The 17,608-nt window shown below is 39.8% G+C and overlaps 1 protein-coding gene across 2 annotated transcripts in view; it reads left to right on the forward strand.

Annotated features, from left to right (window-relative positions):
• The window catches only part of ADAD1 (adenosine deaminase domain containing 1), a 53,966-nt gene that overhangs the window by 2,406 nt on the left and 33,952 nt on the right, over positions 1–17,608 (forward strand). For both annotated transcript variants that reach the window (XM_040967100.1, XM_040967101.1), the window contains exon 3: positions 2,089–2,262. In XM_040967100.1, coding sequence (XP_040823034.1) covers positions 2,089–2,262 — 174 coding nt within the window. The remainder of the gene's footprint in view (positions 1–2,088; positions 2,263–17,608) is intronic.

Genomic DNA, 17,608 nt, shown 5'->3' on the forward strand with positions numbered 1-17,608 from the left:
ATTTTTTAGTTAAACCATAGATAAATAATTTGAATTATTCAGGTTGGTACTGAGACTAAAGTTACTTCAGTATTTTTAACAAGCTCCTAGTGTGATTTATATCAGTAATGAAGTTTGAGAACCGCAGTTACAACAGACCGCAGCTTAAAGGCCTCAGTTTTCTGACCCAAAATATAACCATTTAGAGGTGTAACAATACAGAAGAATTTTCTTAGCCACTTGTTAAAACCATTCTCTGGTTTAGTAAAATTGAAATGAACCCAGGTGGTCATGAATGAAGGCAATTGGGAAATAGTTTTTTTAATGTATGACCAATTACTTATTCTGAATGAATGATAGAAAAAAGTGCTACTAACATGCAAAGTTAACTTAATTCAGAGAATATTCAGAGAATATTGTTAAAATTTTCCTTTATTTTATTTTTCTGTTGGATCAAGCAGTAGCTTATAGTTATAGTTAGGTTTTTTTTGTTTTTTGTATTTTTTTTTTTTTTTGGTGCTGTCAAAAATATAGCAGTTAGCAGTGCCTTATGAATAATCAAATAGTTCCCAGTGGTTGTGTCCACATCTTGATTGTTCAGGTGTTCAGGAACTCTGTTATTGATTTGCTTTCATGTTTGGTTCTTGGTTATTATCTCCACGTGTGAAAGAGCTGAGAGGTTCTTACTACTCCCACAGGAAATTAACTGCAAACAGACTCCAATTTGGGGTAATAATTGCTAGGGAGTATCTTGACCAAATAAACCCTGTAGCCATCAGAACAGCAGAATGTGAGCTGTGCTGAACCAGTCCACATGCCAACCCCCATTCTGTAATCGAGGTTCAGAAGAAAACTCTCTGGGGACCTGCCAGCTGATTGAACATTGGCCTCAACTTCTCGGGTAGCATCAGCCCCACTTTATCCAGGAGCCAGTGGTGGATAGTCCTCAAGGCCTCCAGTGCCAGTGGCTGACATGGTGGCCTGGTGATCAACGGAAGCCAGCGTCACAGTCCTCATCCCTGACTACCAACAAAGGACAGCTGCTCACTTTCCCTTACCACAGTGCCTCGCATCTGCTTTACCGCAGGGTGCTCTTTCCGTGGCTTGTCTGCCCATGGGCAAACCACCCAGCAGCCTGTGCCCCGAGACAGCTCATTGGTGTGAGGGTGAGACTCTGGAATGGCTTGTCCCTCCGCCTCTGTCCCTCCCTGGATGGATACCGGGAAGTAAGTCTTAACTGATAGGCAGAAAACTCCCAAGATGCTGTCAGGAGTTGCTTGTTAGTGTAGTATGATTCTCACTATGTGAGGAAATAAGATGGTGGGGTTTATGTGCAGTGACATTATCCCCAGCCATCCAGAGCCAGAGACTGGCAACTTGGATCCTCTGAGTCTCCTAAAGTGTGAGTACCACAAAATTAAACTTGAATCAAAAAAAGTCTTTGAGTTGTAAATTTAGGAAGTTATTATGTTTAATTTTCTTCAGGAAACTGAAAGCTAAGTAAAACCTCTGTTAATCTAACCTTGCTAGGATTTTAAGAAGATGGGACATTCATTTTAATTTTTTGGATCTTTATTTTGTTATTGTTTGTTTTGATTCTCCTTCCCCTCCAACCCCGTGGCTAACTTACCCTAAGCTATAATGGATTAAATTGCTTACCATGTCCCTGGTAGAATCACAGGTTTTCTTCAGAACGGACCTTATGCTCTGAAGTTATTAAGCATAGTAGAGCAATCCAAGAGTGGGAGACATTCAGGTTTCTTGTAGTGATGTTTTCAATAACATTTTATGCTGTCATTGATCATTTGGTAGATATTTCAGTGTTTACTATTTCTAGATACTGTCACTCCGAGTATGGCCTGTATTCTGAAGCTAATGCTATTTGTCATATGAATCTGCAACCAACCTGGCTATTTAAATCCTCAAAATAAGTTCAGTGGCCTATCTAGCTCTAGTTTTATTGACCTTACAAGAAGGCTTGAGAAATTAGTATTTTAAAGTAAACAGTTTTCCAGAATTTTTGTAGTGGAATGTTATCCTGTATACTAATGCTGTTTACAAGAATACTCTGTAAATTACTCTAGTGTTGATTCCAAATTCATTTTCAAGGTAATGTTATGGGACCATATTTTGCTTTTTGTGCTGTGGTGGATGGTATTCAATATAAGACTGGATTGGGACAAAATAAAAAGGAGTCCAGATCCAATGCAGCAAAATTAGCACTTGATGAGCTTCTACAATTGGATGAACCTGAACCTGAACCAAGAGTCCTAGAAGCATCAGGTAAGTTCTCTTGACTCAGTGTTTCTAATTCCTCAAATGGAATCATATGTAAAATTTATGTTAATGGTAACTTGGCAAGTTGCAAGATAAAGCTCAGATCTGAATAATTGCCTTTAGTTGATGTCTGTTGGCACTTAATATAAGTAATGTGCTTTTGCATATTGAAGCATCAAAAAATACAATGTTGCTGAACAATCTGATAACTTGTGAGATTCTTAATGAATTCAGTCCAGAACTCTGGTTTTCTGTGTAATTTCTTAGATTTTCATTACATACTGTGATTTAATATTTAATGCAGCTTTTTGTGAAATTCACCTTTGTTAAATGCATTAGTTACTTGAGAAAGTAATTGCCAAAGGCAGCGTACAAATGGGTTAGTCAAGTATCTTGTCTCAGCTCTGACTTCTGATTCCTGTTTTCTTTGCTTTCTGTGAAGCAGCAGATGATGGAGGTAACTAAGATGAGTTTCTGGACTGCAGGCTTTTCCCTGGCACACCCTGTGCTGTTGGCTGCGTTTGATGAGTGTCCCTGAAGTTGGGAGCGCTCTAGTTTTCTCAATCTCTTGCTGTCTCAAAATAATACTTAAAAAAAATTTGTTTTTATTGGAAAGGAAGATTTACAGAAAGAAGGAGAGAGGAAAATCTTTCATTTGCTGGCCCACTCCCTAAATGGCTGCAAAAGCTAGAGGGAACTAATTCGGAACCAGCAGCTTCTTTTAGGTCTCTCACATGGCTTCAGGAGCCCACAGTTTTGGGCTGTCTTTGCTGCTTTCCCAGGTTGTAAGCAGGGAGCTGGATAAAAAGTGGAACAGCAGGGGCACAAAGCTGTACCCATATGGCATGCTGATACTTGGAGAATTAGCCTAGTAAGCCAAACCACCAGCTCCCATCAAAATTTTTAAAGCATTAACTCCAGAATTAAATTGTTCAGGTTGAAATATTAATCCTGAATTGGGATGGTGACATTATCCTTGGATCAGTGAAATCGGCAGCATTTCAGAACTATCCACACCGAGACTCTGGGTTTATATGGAGTGGTGGTTCCTTATCTGTGGGTACTGGGTTAAGTGGAATGTCATGCGTGGTTTCCCCCTTTGTCTCTCCTCCTCCACCAGGAACAACAAGAAGAAATAGCAAATTTGGGAGCAGTGAATTCACCCAATTTTCCCTAAACTGGACCTTAATCATTATTTAAAAATAAAATTTATTTTAAAAAATTTAAAAAAAAAGAAATATTGATCCTGGGCAAATGAGTCATTTACCCTCTAAACCTATATTTTATTTGACAGTGAAGTCAGTGATGATAACTACCTCTTGTAAGTGTCATTGATATTAAATAATGGCTATATGGGGCTGGTACAGTGGCATAGCATGCTGACCACCCACCTTAGGCACCAGCATCCCCTAAGGGTACTAGTTGAAGTCTCCCTGCCACCCTTCCAATCTTGCTCCTTGCTGTAGGCCTGGAAAAGCAGCAGAAGATGGTTCAAGGCCTTAGGCACCTTACACCCATGTGGGAGACTCTGTGAAGTCCAGTCTCTCACCTATGGACTGGCCCAGTTATGGCCATTGCAATCATTTAAAATGAATCAGTGGGTGGAAGAGCTTCCGTTCTCCCCTTTACTTCCTCTTCCTCTTAGTAACTCAGGTAAAATAACTAAATCTGAAGGAGAGGAAGAGGGCGGGAAGGAGGTAAAGAAAGGAAAGAAAGCACGCCTACAAAGCCATTTACCAGTGCCTGGTAACTAATGTATGACCAAGTGATGGATTGCGCATAATGAAAATTTTAAATGTTATAATAAGCATAAAATGTTAAAAACAGAAAAATGTTTATACTTTGTAACACAATGAAGTCACTGGATTACTGCTTTTTTAAATAACATGCAAAAATATCAGAACGTAAGGTAAGGATAAAAGGCAGTTATACTGCCATTATTTGGGAGATTTAATCCAATCACATTCTGAGTTAACACCTGTCATTTTTGTAATTGGTGACTGATTGTATCTACTCTTCACAAATTCTATAGTGTCATTTGTTTTCATGTTTGCTTCTTTATTTGCAGTTTTATTTTTAAATTTTTAAAAAAACTATCTTATGCTACAATTTTATAGGCTCTGGGATTTGCCTTAACCCTTCTCCTAATTTCCTGTCTGCCAATTATTTCTCCCTTTTGTTTATAGTAAAATAGTCCTTCATAAACAGTCATAAGTTCATCATTCTGCTATTTAAGTGTATACTTACATTGTGAGTATAGACTATGGCAGAGTCCAGCATCCTGTTGTCAAGATATGTTTAACAGTTTCATTGGGAGTGCATCTTTGATTTTGAAGCAGAGATGCATGCTGCATTGTAGCTTCACAGCTGCATATGATTCCTTTAAATGAAAAGCCATAAAATAAGTCAACAACAGGAAGAAAAATAGAGAATTTACAATGCCATGAAGTAACATGCTAATGAATGATCAATGTGCTGCTGAAGAAATGAAAAAAAAAAAACTTCTTGAAGAAAATGATGCTACTGTATGACCTGTGAGTCAGTGAAGAACTTAATAAAAGAAAACTTTTGAAGAATAGAAAATAAAAATATATCAAAACCCTTAAGATGTAACAAAAACAGTATTGAAAGGGCTTTTTATCTTATATTTTACAAGGAGGTTGCCTTATATCAGAGAGAAAATAAGATATTTGTCATTTTGTGATTGGTTTATTTCACTGAACATAATGGTCTCTAGTTGGGACCATTTAGTTCCAAAAGGTAGAATTTCATTCTTTTTAGTGGCCGAGTTGTATTCCATGGAGTAGATGTACTACAACTTCTTTATCCACTCTTCTTTTGACAGGCATCTGGGTTAATTCCATGTCTTTGCTATTGTAGTTTGTGCTGCTGTAAATGTAGGATTACAGATACATTTCTCCTATGCAGATTTCATTTCCTTTGGATATATTCCTTGCAGCAGGATAGCTGGATCATATTGCAGGTTTCAGTTCTCTTAGTACTCTCCATTCTGATTTCCATTGTGATTGTACTAACCTGTACTCCCACCAGCAGTGAAGGGGAGGATACCTTTCATATCCATGCCAGCAGGTGTTGTTAGTAGAGTTCTGAATATAGGCCACTGGAATTAGGAAGAACCTCAGTGTGATTTTCATTTGTTTTTCCCTGACAGATAGAAAGCCTGAGCATTTTTCATAGGTCTGTTAGGCATTTGAATTTGTTCTTTTGAAAAAATGTTCATTCCCTTCCCCCATTTCTTCACTATTGTTTGTTTTGCTTTCACTGGGTTTCTGAAACTTTTGTAAATCCTGATATTAGTCCCCTATCAGTTGCATAGTGTGCAGATTTTCTCCCATTCTTTGGTTGCTTCCTCATTTTGTTGATCATTTTCTTTACTGTACAGAAGGTTGTTAGTTTGATGTAGTCCCGATTGTTTATTTTGGCTTTGCTGTGTTTTCGGTGATAAAGAAGTCTTTCCCTATTCCTATATCTTGGAGTGTGCTTCCCATGTTTCCTTTGATCGTTTGATGGTTTTCGGGTGCAGATTTAGGTCTTTGATCCATTTAGAGCTGATTTTAATGTAGGGTGACAGGTAGGGGTCTTGCTTCTTAATTCTTCAGGCTGCTCCTCGGTCGTCCCAACAGCATAACAGCATTTGCTGAATAAATCAGGCTTTTCCCCTGGATTGCTTTCAGTTTTCTTGTCAAAGATTAGTTGGTATGCATGTGTGGGCTCCCTTCTGGGGTTTCTGTTCTGTTCTCCATTTCTGTACCAGTATCAGTCTGTTTTCCTTACCACTGCTCTGTATTGTCTTGAGGTCTGGAATTGTGATTCCTCCAGCTTGATGTTTATTCTTCAGGATAGTTTTGGCTATTTGTGATCACTTGTGTTTGCAGATGAATTTTTGTGTCTTTTCTATTTCTGAGAAGAGTGTTGGGATTTTGATTGGGATCACATTGAATCTAAATGTTATTTTTAGTAGTATGGACTTTGTGATGATGTTAATTCTACCTGCTGATCCAGGAATATGGTAAGTTTCTTCATCATTTAATGTCTTATTTTTTTAATGTTTCATAGCTTTCGTTATAGAGGTCTTCAATGTATTTGGTTAGATTGATTCCTAGGAATTTAAGATTCTTCTGCATTATCTTATAATGGCCTATACTTACAATTTCTTTCTTAATGCTTGAATTATTTGTGTGTATTAGTGCCATAGATTTGTGCTCATCAATTTTGTATTCTGCTACCCTGCCAAAGTCTGTTATGAGTTCTAATAGTCTCTTAATCAAGTCTTTTCGTTCTCCTGTGTAGAGAATCATGTAATCTGCAAACAGGGATGATTTTCATTCCTCATATCCAATTTGAATTGCCTTAATTTGTCTTTCTTACCTAATAGTCCTAGCAAGGACTTCCAATACTATATTGAATAGCAGTGGTAAGAGTGGATATCCTTGTCTCATTCCAGATCTTAGTGGAAAATCTTCCAGTCTTTCCCCATTTAGTATGATGCTGGCATTGGGTTTTTCATAAATTGCTTTGATTGTGTTCCCGCGATGTTCCTTTTGTGCCTATCTTGCTTATGGTTTTTTAGCATGAAGTAGTGTTGGATTTTATCATATGCCTTTTCTGCATCTATCGAGGTGATCATATGGTTTTTATTCTTCGGTTTGTTGATGTCATGTATCACATTTATTGATTTGCAAATGTTTAACCATTCCTGAATGCCTGGGATAAAGTCCACCTGGTCCGGGTGAATGATCAGCCTGATGTGCTGTTGGATCCTATTAGCTATTATTTTGTTGAGGATCTTTGCATCTTTGCTCATCAGGGAGTTCAGTCTGTACTTCTCTTTTTCTGTTGTGTCTCTATCTGGCTTTGAAGATAGTGGCTTCATAGAAAGAGATTTGAGGAATTTCTTTCCTTCCTGTTTTTTGGAAAAACTTGCAGAGAATTGGGGTAATTTCTTGAAATATTTGGTAGAATTCAGCCTTGAAGCCTTCTGGTCCAGGGCTTTCCTTGCTTGGGAGGGATTTAGTTTCCAATTCGATCTAAATCTTGTTATAGGTCCACTTAGATTATTAATTGCCTCATGATTTATTTTTTGTAGATTGCATGTGTCCACAAATTATCCATTTCTTCTAGGTCTTCTGATTTGTTGGCATAGGTTGCTTGTAATAGTTCGTGATAATTCTCTGTATGTCTGAGGTACCTGTTTTATTTCCTTTTCTGTCTTTGATGCTTTTTATTTGTATCTTTTCCCTCCTTTTTTTGATTAGTTGGGATAGTGGGAAATCTATTTTGCTGATTTTCTCAAAGAACCAGCTCTTTGGTTCATTGATCTTATCTATTGTTGTTTTGGTCTCTATTTGGTTTATTTCCTCCCTTATTTTGGTTATTTGTTTTTTCCTGCTAATCTTGAGATTGCTCTTCTATTGTTTTTCTAGCTCCTTCAAATGCAAGGTTATGTTTTCATGTTTACTTCTATAGTAGGAGTCCCCTCAGAATATCATAAAAGGCTGATCTGGGGAATCGGGATGAATGAATTCTCTGTTTTTGCTTCTCTGGGAAATACCTTATTTTTTTGTCATTTCAAAAGGATAACTTCACTGTGTTGTGGGCTGAGGAGTTGATTAGCACTGGTTAAGCTGAGCACTACAGGAAATGGGCTTGGTCTAATGGGACTCATTGGCATCCTATTTGGTTAAAGAGCTTGGGGAAAAGAGTATATAAGGAGTAATAAAGGGAAGACTTCGGAGAGACTTCCACCATCATTGGTCTGCTGTCGATACTTCATCTCCAGACCCTGGCTGTGTCCACGTTACTGGCTCTGCTGGCTGGAGCACATTGGGTATAGTATTCATTGAGCATGATGGCTCAGTTGTTCAATCTTCACTTTGAAGCTGAATGGAGGACAGGTCTTGTTAAACAAATGGAAGAACATGGCACAGCATTATTTTTTTGAGTGCCTATGATTTGCCTGGAATATTGTTAGATTTTATTACTGTCTTAATTGGTCCTTAAAACCATCTTTCCAATCTGTAGTATTCTATTTTTTTAAGAGAAAAGTTTGGATTATATTATATGTATTCTTTGGGAATGTTAAATTAAGTGGAAGAGACAGTTTAGTTTAGTTATTATTATTATTTGGAAAGCAGGGAGTCTGAAAGAAAGAGAAACATAGGAGACAAGCAGAGAGCTTCTGTTCCTGGGCTCATATCTCAAATATCTACACCAAAAACAGCTTTTCAAGGTTGAAGCCAGGACCCCAAAACTGCATACAGGCCTCCCACACAGTTGCAGGGAGCCAGTTGTGGACAGTACCGTGCAGTCCGTAAGAATTCAAACCAGGGACTCTTAAGACAAGAAATACACGCTTCCTGAACAAGCTTGTAATCATTGTGGAACCTGCCTGTCCTGAAGTGTTTTTAATTAGATCTTTTTATTGTCATATGTCAGAACTTAAAATTGGGGCTTGACATTATGACTCAGTAGCTAAATCCTCACCCTGCATGTGCTGGGATCTCATATAGGCACTTGTTTGTGTCATGGCTGCTCCACTTCCCATCCAGCTTTCTGCTTGTGGCCTGCGAAAACAGTCTAGGACGGTCCAAAGCCTTGGGACCCTTTATCCTGAACCCACGAAGGAGAGCTGGAAGAAACTCCTGGCTTCAGACCAGCTCAGCTCTGGTTGTTGTGGCCACCTGGGAATGAACCAGTGAATGGAAGTTCTTTCTCTGTGTCTCTGCTTCTCTGTGCAAATCTGCCTTTCCAATAAAAATCAATAATTTTTTAAAAGAAATATTTTTTCTTTTAAGACCTTGAATATATCACCTTACTTTGGTTCCTGCAGAGAAGCCTGCTGTTAATCTAATTGGTTTTCCTTTCTATGTAACTTGACACTTTTCTGAGTCTTTATGTTCTTGCTTTATCCTTGACAGTTTGACCACAGTATCCCTTGGAGAAAGTCTTTGGTTGGTTGAATCTGCTTGGTCGTCTTTCAGCTTCTTATATGTGATTGTTTATGTGTCTCTCAAAACTTAAGTTTGCAACTAATACATCATTTAGCCATTGGTTATCAGTGCCCCTTCTTTCTCTTTTTCTTCAGGAATTTCTGTAATAATATTGATTGCTCAGTGGCATCCTATGTTCCACTTAGGCTTTCTTCACTCCTTTTATTTTGTCTGAATGAGCTGTTCCAAACTCTTTTTCCCTCCAGATCATAAATTATTTCCTGTGATTGTTCTATTCTGCTGTTGAAACTCTCTAAGGTATTGATTTACTTCATTGATGGTTTCAGTGCCAAGATTTTTGTTTGGTTCTTTTTAATGATTTCTGTTTCCTTAAAGACTTTCTTGTTTTGTCACCTGGAATTTTCTTATTTCTTTAAACTATGTTTCCTCCATTTATTTTCCTGAGAATCATTATTTTGAGTTTTATTTTACACATTGCATAATTTTCCTTCATTTGAGTATTTTTCTGGAGAACTATCTTGTTTTCTGTGAGGTACTATGCTTCCTTGAATCTTCCTGCTTCTACTGTCCTTTTGTTGATGTACATGTGCTATAATAGTCCCTTCTTAATGGAGATTTTATTGGAAAGTTTTTTGTTCAGATAGAATGCTGGCTATTGCTTGGCTTTTTGCTTTGGTGTCATTTCTAGGAGAATCATGAAGTATAACCTCTGAGTGACTTATTTTGCTGCAGTCAGTGTCTGCAGTTTCTGTAAGTGACACAGTTGTCAACTGTTCAGCACTTCATGGAGGTGGAAATGCAATTTTGGGTAGAGATGGGCTTCTTAGGGTGTATATCTTTGGTCCCCAGCAACTTGGGTGTCACATGAGGGTTTCTGAAAGCCAGAGGCTCATTAATTTTTGCTGTGATAAATCCAACGAACTTTTCATTTGTCCAACTTATGGTACCAATCGTTATTGTGTTAAATAATAGTCTTACCCACTTTCCTGTAGCCCTTGAACCTTTTTACCCTAATTAACTATGTAAAGATTGTCAAAATATAATTTAAAAAGTAATTTTTAAAAATGATATGAATAGTAAGTAAGGAAGGGTCCTGCTGGGAGAGGGTAGTTGCTTCTAGGGCTTTTAGCACCGAAAGCTCTAGTTTCAGAACTGGGAGGTATGGAAGGGATACTTCTCCAGTATTATAATGTTACTGGAGATTTTGAACTGGTAGGTGTGAATCCAGAGGGTGGAATGTAGGCAGGTTTTTTCCTGGGTTTCACAAGGTACTTTCTGGTAAACTGAGGAAATTAGTAATAAATTTCACAGTCCTGGAGCTGAAGGATGCAATAGAGTCATTATCTAGATCTCCCAATGAGAGAACCAGTTGTGTTGGGGATGGAGAAAGTCACTTGCCTAAAGCAGAGCAATGCAGATAGAGGCCTGCAGATACCACTATTGGGTGTAAGTTGCTCCGGAGATTTTAATAACATCAACAGATCCAGCTCTGCAAAATACAAGATTGCCTCCTGCTTCCCATTTAGCATGTAAAGGTGATCCTGTGATTTATTCTGTGGGCTCCCAGCACTGTGAACTAAAAGGTGTAGAGGAAATGTGTTCCAGTCTGGTCCTCTTATTCTATGGGCCACTGCTGAAATTAGCCCCCAAGAAGCTGAGGGGAACCTTTCTGGATTGTGTAGAATGATCACAGCTCCAGGGCTTATATCACAAACTGCCCAGTCATATGGTGAAAGTGTTCTGGTCTCTCTGCCGCATATCTCAGTGTGGTGGCTTCTGTTAGGAGCAAGACTGCCTCTGTTAAGTCAGAACAGTGTAAAGTATTGTCTCTGTCATAGCACATTAACTTGAGTACTTTGTGAGGACAGAGCTATGTGGCTTCCATTTTCAATGCACAGTAGCCACTCAGACCCCAGTCATTCCCAGGATGGACTTAAAATAGTGGAGACTCTTGAATTCTGACTTGCCAATGCCTGGAGCTACGGTACCTTATTTTTACCTATTCCCAGCAAGATAACACCCTCCAAATTGGAGCAGGAAGCATAGGTATTGAAGCTGGCAGCACCAGGCAAAATATCTGTCCTCTCCTGGTGACTCATTGAGTCTCTTTTCAGTCCCATTACTGAAAATTTCAGTCAGTTCCCTGGAAACACTATCCATCCTTTGCTTTTGTGGTATTTTTCTGGGCTGAGGCAAGTGGAGCTTCTCACTATGCAATCATCTTGAATAGCTCTGAAGTATGTCTTTCAATATTTATTTGAAAGTCAGAGTTACAGAGAGAGGGAGTGTGATGGAGTAAGAGAAACATCTCTGCCTACTAGTTCATTTCTAAAAGGCTGCAACCACCTGGGGGTGATTCAGCCTGAAGCCAGGAGTTCCGCCCTAGTCTTCCACATGGTTGGCAAAGGACCAAGTACTAGAGCCATCTTTTATTCTTTCCTAGGCACTTCAGAGATGAAACAGCATATATTAAAACTCATGCTTATATATATTTTAGAAGGGCTTAATCTACTGATCTTAAACTTTGAACCCAAGTATAATCTTTAATTATTTTAACTAAAATTTTAAAATTTATTTATTTGAAAATCAGAATTACAGAGGGAGAGACACAGTGGCAGATATATTTCATCCTTTTGTTTTGTTTTGTTTTGTTTTTGTTTTTTCACTGCCCAAATGCCACACTGAAGCCAGGAGCTTTATCTGAGTCTACTATGTGGGTGGCAGGGGCACAAAAACTTGGACCGTCATACGTTGCTTTTTAAAGACCATCAGCAGGAGCTGAGCTGGAGTTGCAATGGAGCAGCTGATAAACTATATGATGCCCATATAAGATGCCAGAGTTGCAGGTGGCATTCAGCCTTACCCGCTGCACTACAGTATTGGAACCCCAAGTATAACTTTAATTGGAATGTACGTTTTTGCATAGTGGGTTAAAAAGCCTCCTGTAATGCTTGAATCAAGTATGCATGCCTAATTGAGGCCTGGCAGCTCCATTGGCCCTATGTACTTGAGAAAGCATTCAAACATGACCCAAGTGCTTGAGTTCTCAAGGTTTATCCAAGTTAGAGCAAGTATCAGAATTTCCTTCCAGACCCACTGTGGTGACCTAGTGGCTAAAGTCCTTGCCTAGAACTCACCTGGATCCCATATGGGTGCTGGTTCTAATCCCAGCATCTCTGCTTCCCATCCAGCTCCCTGCTTGTGGCCTGGAAAAGCAATCAAGGATGGCCTAAAGCCTTAGGACCCTGCACCCGCTTGGGAGACCTGGAAGAGGATCTGAGCTTCTGGCTCCAGATCGGCACAGTACCAGCCGTTGCGCTCACTTGGGGAGTGAATCATCAGACAGAAGATCTTCCTCTCTGTCTCTCCTCCTCTCTGTATATTTGACTTTGCAATAAAGATAAATTTAAAAAAATGAATTTTCTTCCTTTTAAGGTAGAATGATCTACTTAGTATATATTCCATATTTTGCTTTTTCATTTTTTAACATTCTTTTTTTATTACTACCATTTTATGATACAGTTCCATAAGCTTCAGGGATTTCCCTTACTTTCCTCCCCCCTTCCGCAGATTTCCCCCCACTACCACCTAGTTCCTCTATATCATTACTAAAGTATAGTTCTTCATACACAATCATATGTCCATCAATGTGAGCATGGACAATGGCAGAGAGTCCAGCATCCTATTGTCAAGATATAGTGAACAGTTTCATTGTAAGTCCATCTTTGTCTGGCAGTAGACATGCATACTACATTGTATCCTCAGATCTGAATTTGTTAGTGTCCATTTCACAGTTACTGTACATCCCCTTAAATGAAAAGCCACAATACAAAATCAAAAATAGGAAGAAACATAGAAATTTGCAACACCATGAAGTTAAATAACATGTTACTAGATATTAGTCTCCATTACACAGCTATTGTACATCCCCTTAAATGAAAAGACACAAAACAAAATCATCAATGGGAAGAAAAAAAACAAATTAACAATACCACGAAGTTAAATAACATGGTGCTGATGATTAAGAGGCCAAGTATAAAAATCATGGGATTTCCAGAAGGTGCAGAAAGAGCTTCTGATTAAATCATTCAAAGACTCATAGATCATACAGTAGCATGATTTTCTTCAAGAAGGTCCTTGATTTTTTTTTTTCATTTCTTCAGCTACACACTAATCATCAGCACCATGTTATTTAACTTCGTGGTATTGTTAATTTGTTTTTTTTTTCTTCCCATTGATGATTTTGTTTTGTGTCTTTTCATTTAAGGGGATGTATAATGGTCTACTAATCTATGACGTTTGATTGAGCTTAAGCCATTTACATTCAGGGTTAATAAGAATAGCTGGTAATTTGGTCTTGTCATTTTAGGAATGGGTTGTTCATTGGTTTGGTCTTCTGTTGTCATTTTACTGGGATGTTCTTCCCTGTTGCCTTTAGTTTTGGTAGGTGCTATTCCTCTTTGTCAAAAGAACATGTTGTATCATTTGTAGGGCAGGTTTACAAGAGGCAAATTCTTTTAACTTTACTGTGGAAGAATTTTATTGCATTGTCAAAAACAAAAGAAAGTGTTGCTGGATATGTTAAAAAAGGCCAACAATTTTTTTTCTTTTAGAATCTAGAATATGTCACTGCATTCTTTTCTTGCCTGTAGAGTTTCCTGTGAGAGATCTCCTGTGAGTTTAATTGGCATTCCTTTATATGTCACTTGATTTTTTTTCACATGCACATTTAAGGATCTTTTCCTTATGTTCAATTGAACAGAGCTTGATGATTATGTGTCTTGGTGAAGATTGCTTTTGATCAAGCCTGTTGGAAGTTCTGTGCCCCTCCTGGATCTTGTCTCCCAATCCTTTCTCCAGATTAGGGAAATTTTCCTTTATTATTTCATTAAATACATTTGTAAAACCAGCTTCTCTTTCTGCACCTTCTGGAAATCCCAATACTCTTATACTTGGCCTCTTAATAGTGTATTTCAATTCTTGAATACTTTTTTTGGTCTGATCCAGCTCTGCTTCCAGTTTTTCGTTTGCTTCCCCCTGGTGACAGGAAACATCTTCCAATTCTGAGATTCTTTCTTCTGCTTGCTTCATTCTGTTTTGGAGACTATCCATTGTACCTTTAATTTGCTCTACTGTGTTCTTGATTTCTGATGTATTAGCCTTGATTTATTTTCTTGCTGCTATTTCCTGTTTAACATATTCCTTACAATCTTTGAACTCGTGTATGTGCTTCCCATTGTGGATCAGAAGCTTTATAATGAGTTTTCTGAATTCTGTGACCCCCATTTTCTCAATGTCTTCCTCAGTTAATTATGAGATTGGCATGGAGCTTTGCTCCTTTACAGGGGAGTCTTCAGTAATATTTGTTTTACCTTTGTCTCTTCTTTTGCTCCTGATCATTGTACTTCTATTTAACAGATTCTTCTCCTTGGGGCAGGTTTCTTTTTTTTAATAAAAAGGATCTATTTATTTATTGGAAAGTCAGATATACAGAGAGGTGGAGAGACAGAGAGGAAGATCTTCCATCCGATGATTCACTCCCCAAGTTAGCCACAACGGCCAGTGCTACACCGATCCGAAGCCAGGATCAGAAACTTCTCCTGGGCATCCCACACAGTTCAGGGTCCCAAAGCTTTGGGCCATCCTCAACTGCTTTCCCAGGCCACAAGCAGGGAGCTAGATGGGAAGTGGAGCTACCAGGATTAGAACCGGTGCCCATATGTGATCCAGGCGGGTTCAAGGTGAGGTCTTCAGCTGCTGCATGCCAAGGTGCCAGGGGCAAGTTTCTAAGCTGTGTCACCCACAGTTCTACAATGCGATTTTACCTATTGCAGTTGGTATCCAGCTCTTTGCTTGCAGTCAATTTTGCCGCTCCCTCCAGCAAGTTCCAGGTCTGGGTTCTTATGTTAGATTTCCATTGTAGTCTCTGTAGCCCCAGCTCCTGGCTCACCAGTCTCCACCTCCTGTGATAATGTGTTGAGGTTACACTGTTGTCTCAGCAATCTTTCTCCCACTTCTGGTTGGAGCAGGTCCCAGGATTAGGGAGACACCAGATGTCCTACATAGCTAGGTTGTTGGTGGTGCTGATCTTGCCAGAACCTGTTGGCCATTAGGTCTGGGTGTCACACGGACCTATTTTGACCCATATGATGCCACAGTTGGTATTATTTTCCTGTGGAACCAGTGCAATCCACTGAACTCAGTGAGTTTTCGCGAGCTCAGCACATGCACAGTTCACTGATGTCCCCTGCAGTCCTAAAACTTTTATCCCACAGAACAAAATGGCACCTGTCATGCCACTAGTAACTAGAGTTCTTGATCTGCTGGTCGTCAGGTCTCAGGGCTACCCAGACCTGTCTTAGGTGGAACCTGTAGAATGCCATGTTGCTGCGTTCACCGAGTCAGAAATGAGTTCACTCCCAGCTCAGGGCATGCTCATTCCTTTCCCTTGCCTTTGCGTCCTAGGGAAAATGGCACCTAATTAGGCTCTAGTGGGCTGACCTGGCTGTGAAATCCAACCTGTTCCCATACCATGTGTCTGGCATCTGCTGCTCTGTCTCTGCTCCTGGCCAAATCATACAGACCAGCAGGACGGATAGTTTGTTGCCTGGGTTCACCTCCCAAGCTCCCAGTGAAAGTCCCTTCCCACCTAGTTGCTGGTGGAGTTCAGATTGTTAGCTGAATGTCCCTGGAGTATCAGTCACTGCAATACCACACTGTTATTTTCACTGCTTTCCTGTGTCTGACAATCTCCAGGTACCCTCTGCTGTTGTTCTGTCCTCTCCGATTAGTGAATGTGTCCTCTCTGCTTCATCCTGATTAAATGTTTTTCCATCTGTTTAAACGTGTCCTTACCCTAGTTGGCCATCTTGATTCCGGTTTTTCATTTGTTAATGCCTATTGGGTTGCTTCTGTTTTCTGTCTGTTGTGTATAATGCAGCTATCATTGTATACAGCATCTCTTCAATACCCTTTTTTCAATTCTTTCTGTATTATTCCCAGATCTCGGATTGTCAGATTATAGGAAATTTTTTGAACACTCATCACTCTGTCTTGATGCCTCTAGAGTTTGCTTTTTCGTATTTTGGACCCCCCTCCTTTTTTTTTTTTTTTTTTGGTGTAGCCATTCTAATGGAAATGAGATGATAGCTTCTCTGTGGTTTTTAACTTAAGTCACCTAACAAATAGTTATGTTGAATTTCTTCTTCATATTTTGTTCATTTGTATGTCTCTTTTTTGTTATTTTTAAATATCTATTTTATTTATTTATTTATTTTTACAATCTTTATATAGTTAATTAGGGTAAAAAGGTTCAAGGGCTACAGGACAGTGGATAAGACTAGTATTTTTTTCCATATTGTTTCCTTCATGTTTAAAGGGGGTATTAAGGGGAAAGGCCCACCCAGTTTCCTACCCTCCCCAGGTCCCAGATGTAGGGCATGCTCTGAGGTTCTTGCTCAAGTGGTTTTGTTATTTCAACAGTTATGAATCACTGCTAATCTTGCCACTCCAAGCACTATGAGGTCTTTGAAAAATCCACTGAATGACATAGTCTATCATAGCTGAGATGGTTGGTTGACCCGTTCTGTCTTCTCTCTTTTCTTCGTTAGGGTTCTGACTCCAGCATTTAGATTAGGAAGATCTCCAAAGAAACTTTTTGTGTGTGCTAGCAACTACAGGGCCCGGTACAGTCCATCACCCTGATCAGCTGGTGGTTGTAATTGCTGGGTTGGTTCTGTTTTCCACTCCCGACTTCCACTGGAACCAATGGGTGTTGCAGTCCAGCCTGGTTCTGCCCAGCACATACTTGGCCCTCACATAAACCAGTGGGAGCCTAGTTGGAGCAACCCGCAATAACCCCCACCAGGCCCGCCCCCTACCCTGGATTGCCAGTATGTGTAGCAGTAATCCAGCCTGTTCCACACCCCATTCCACCCCAGCCGCTGTCTTAGTTTTATGTCCTCCGGTGGAAGTGGTAACCCAAGGGGGATGAGCCCACTATTTCCCTCCCAGGCCTCTCCCACTCCCAGATTCCAGCTGATGCTGTGGCTAAGCCCAGACAACCCTTGCCCACTCTAATTTTGTCTGCATCAGTAGGAATAATCAGCCCAGCCTGGCTTTTCCCTGATCCAGGCCACTTGAGGCGCACAGGTGTGGTAGCCCTGCCTAGTCTGGTCTGCCCCCATCCCAGCCTGTGCTCTCCTGCAGGAGTAGCTGTCCAGCAAAGGAACCCTCCCTTATTCCCCTGCCGGCTCTGCCCCCTCCCTTCCTGGTCCTCATATGTGCTGGTTGGGCGCTGTGGTCCCTTCCGGTACAGGCAACCTCACCTTGGCATTCCGTATTGTGCACTAGTCTTTGTTGCGACTGAACCTGGCTCGACC

The sequence above is a fragment of the Ochotona curzoniae genome, unplaced genomic scaffold (assembly GCF_017591425.1).
Source record: "Ochotona curzoniae isolate NIBS_2020 unplaced genomic scaffold, NIBS_Ocur_1.0 scaffold_4506, whole genome shotgun sequence".
Taxonomy (NCBI): domain Eukaryota; kingdom Metazoa; phylum Chordata; class Mammalia; order Lagomorpha; family Ochotonidae; genus Ochotona; species Ochotona curzoniae.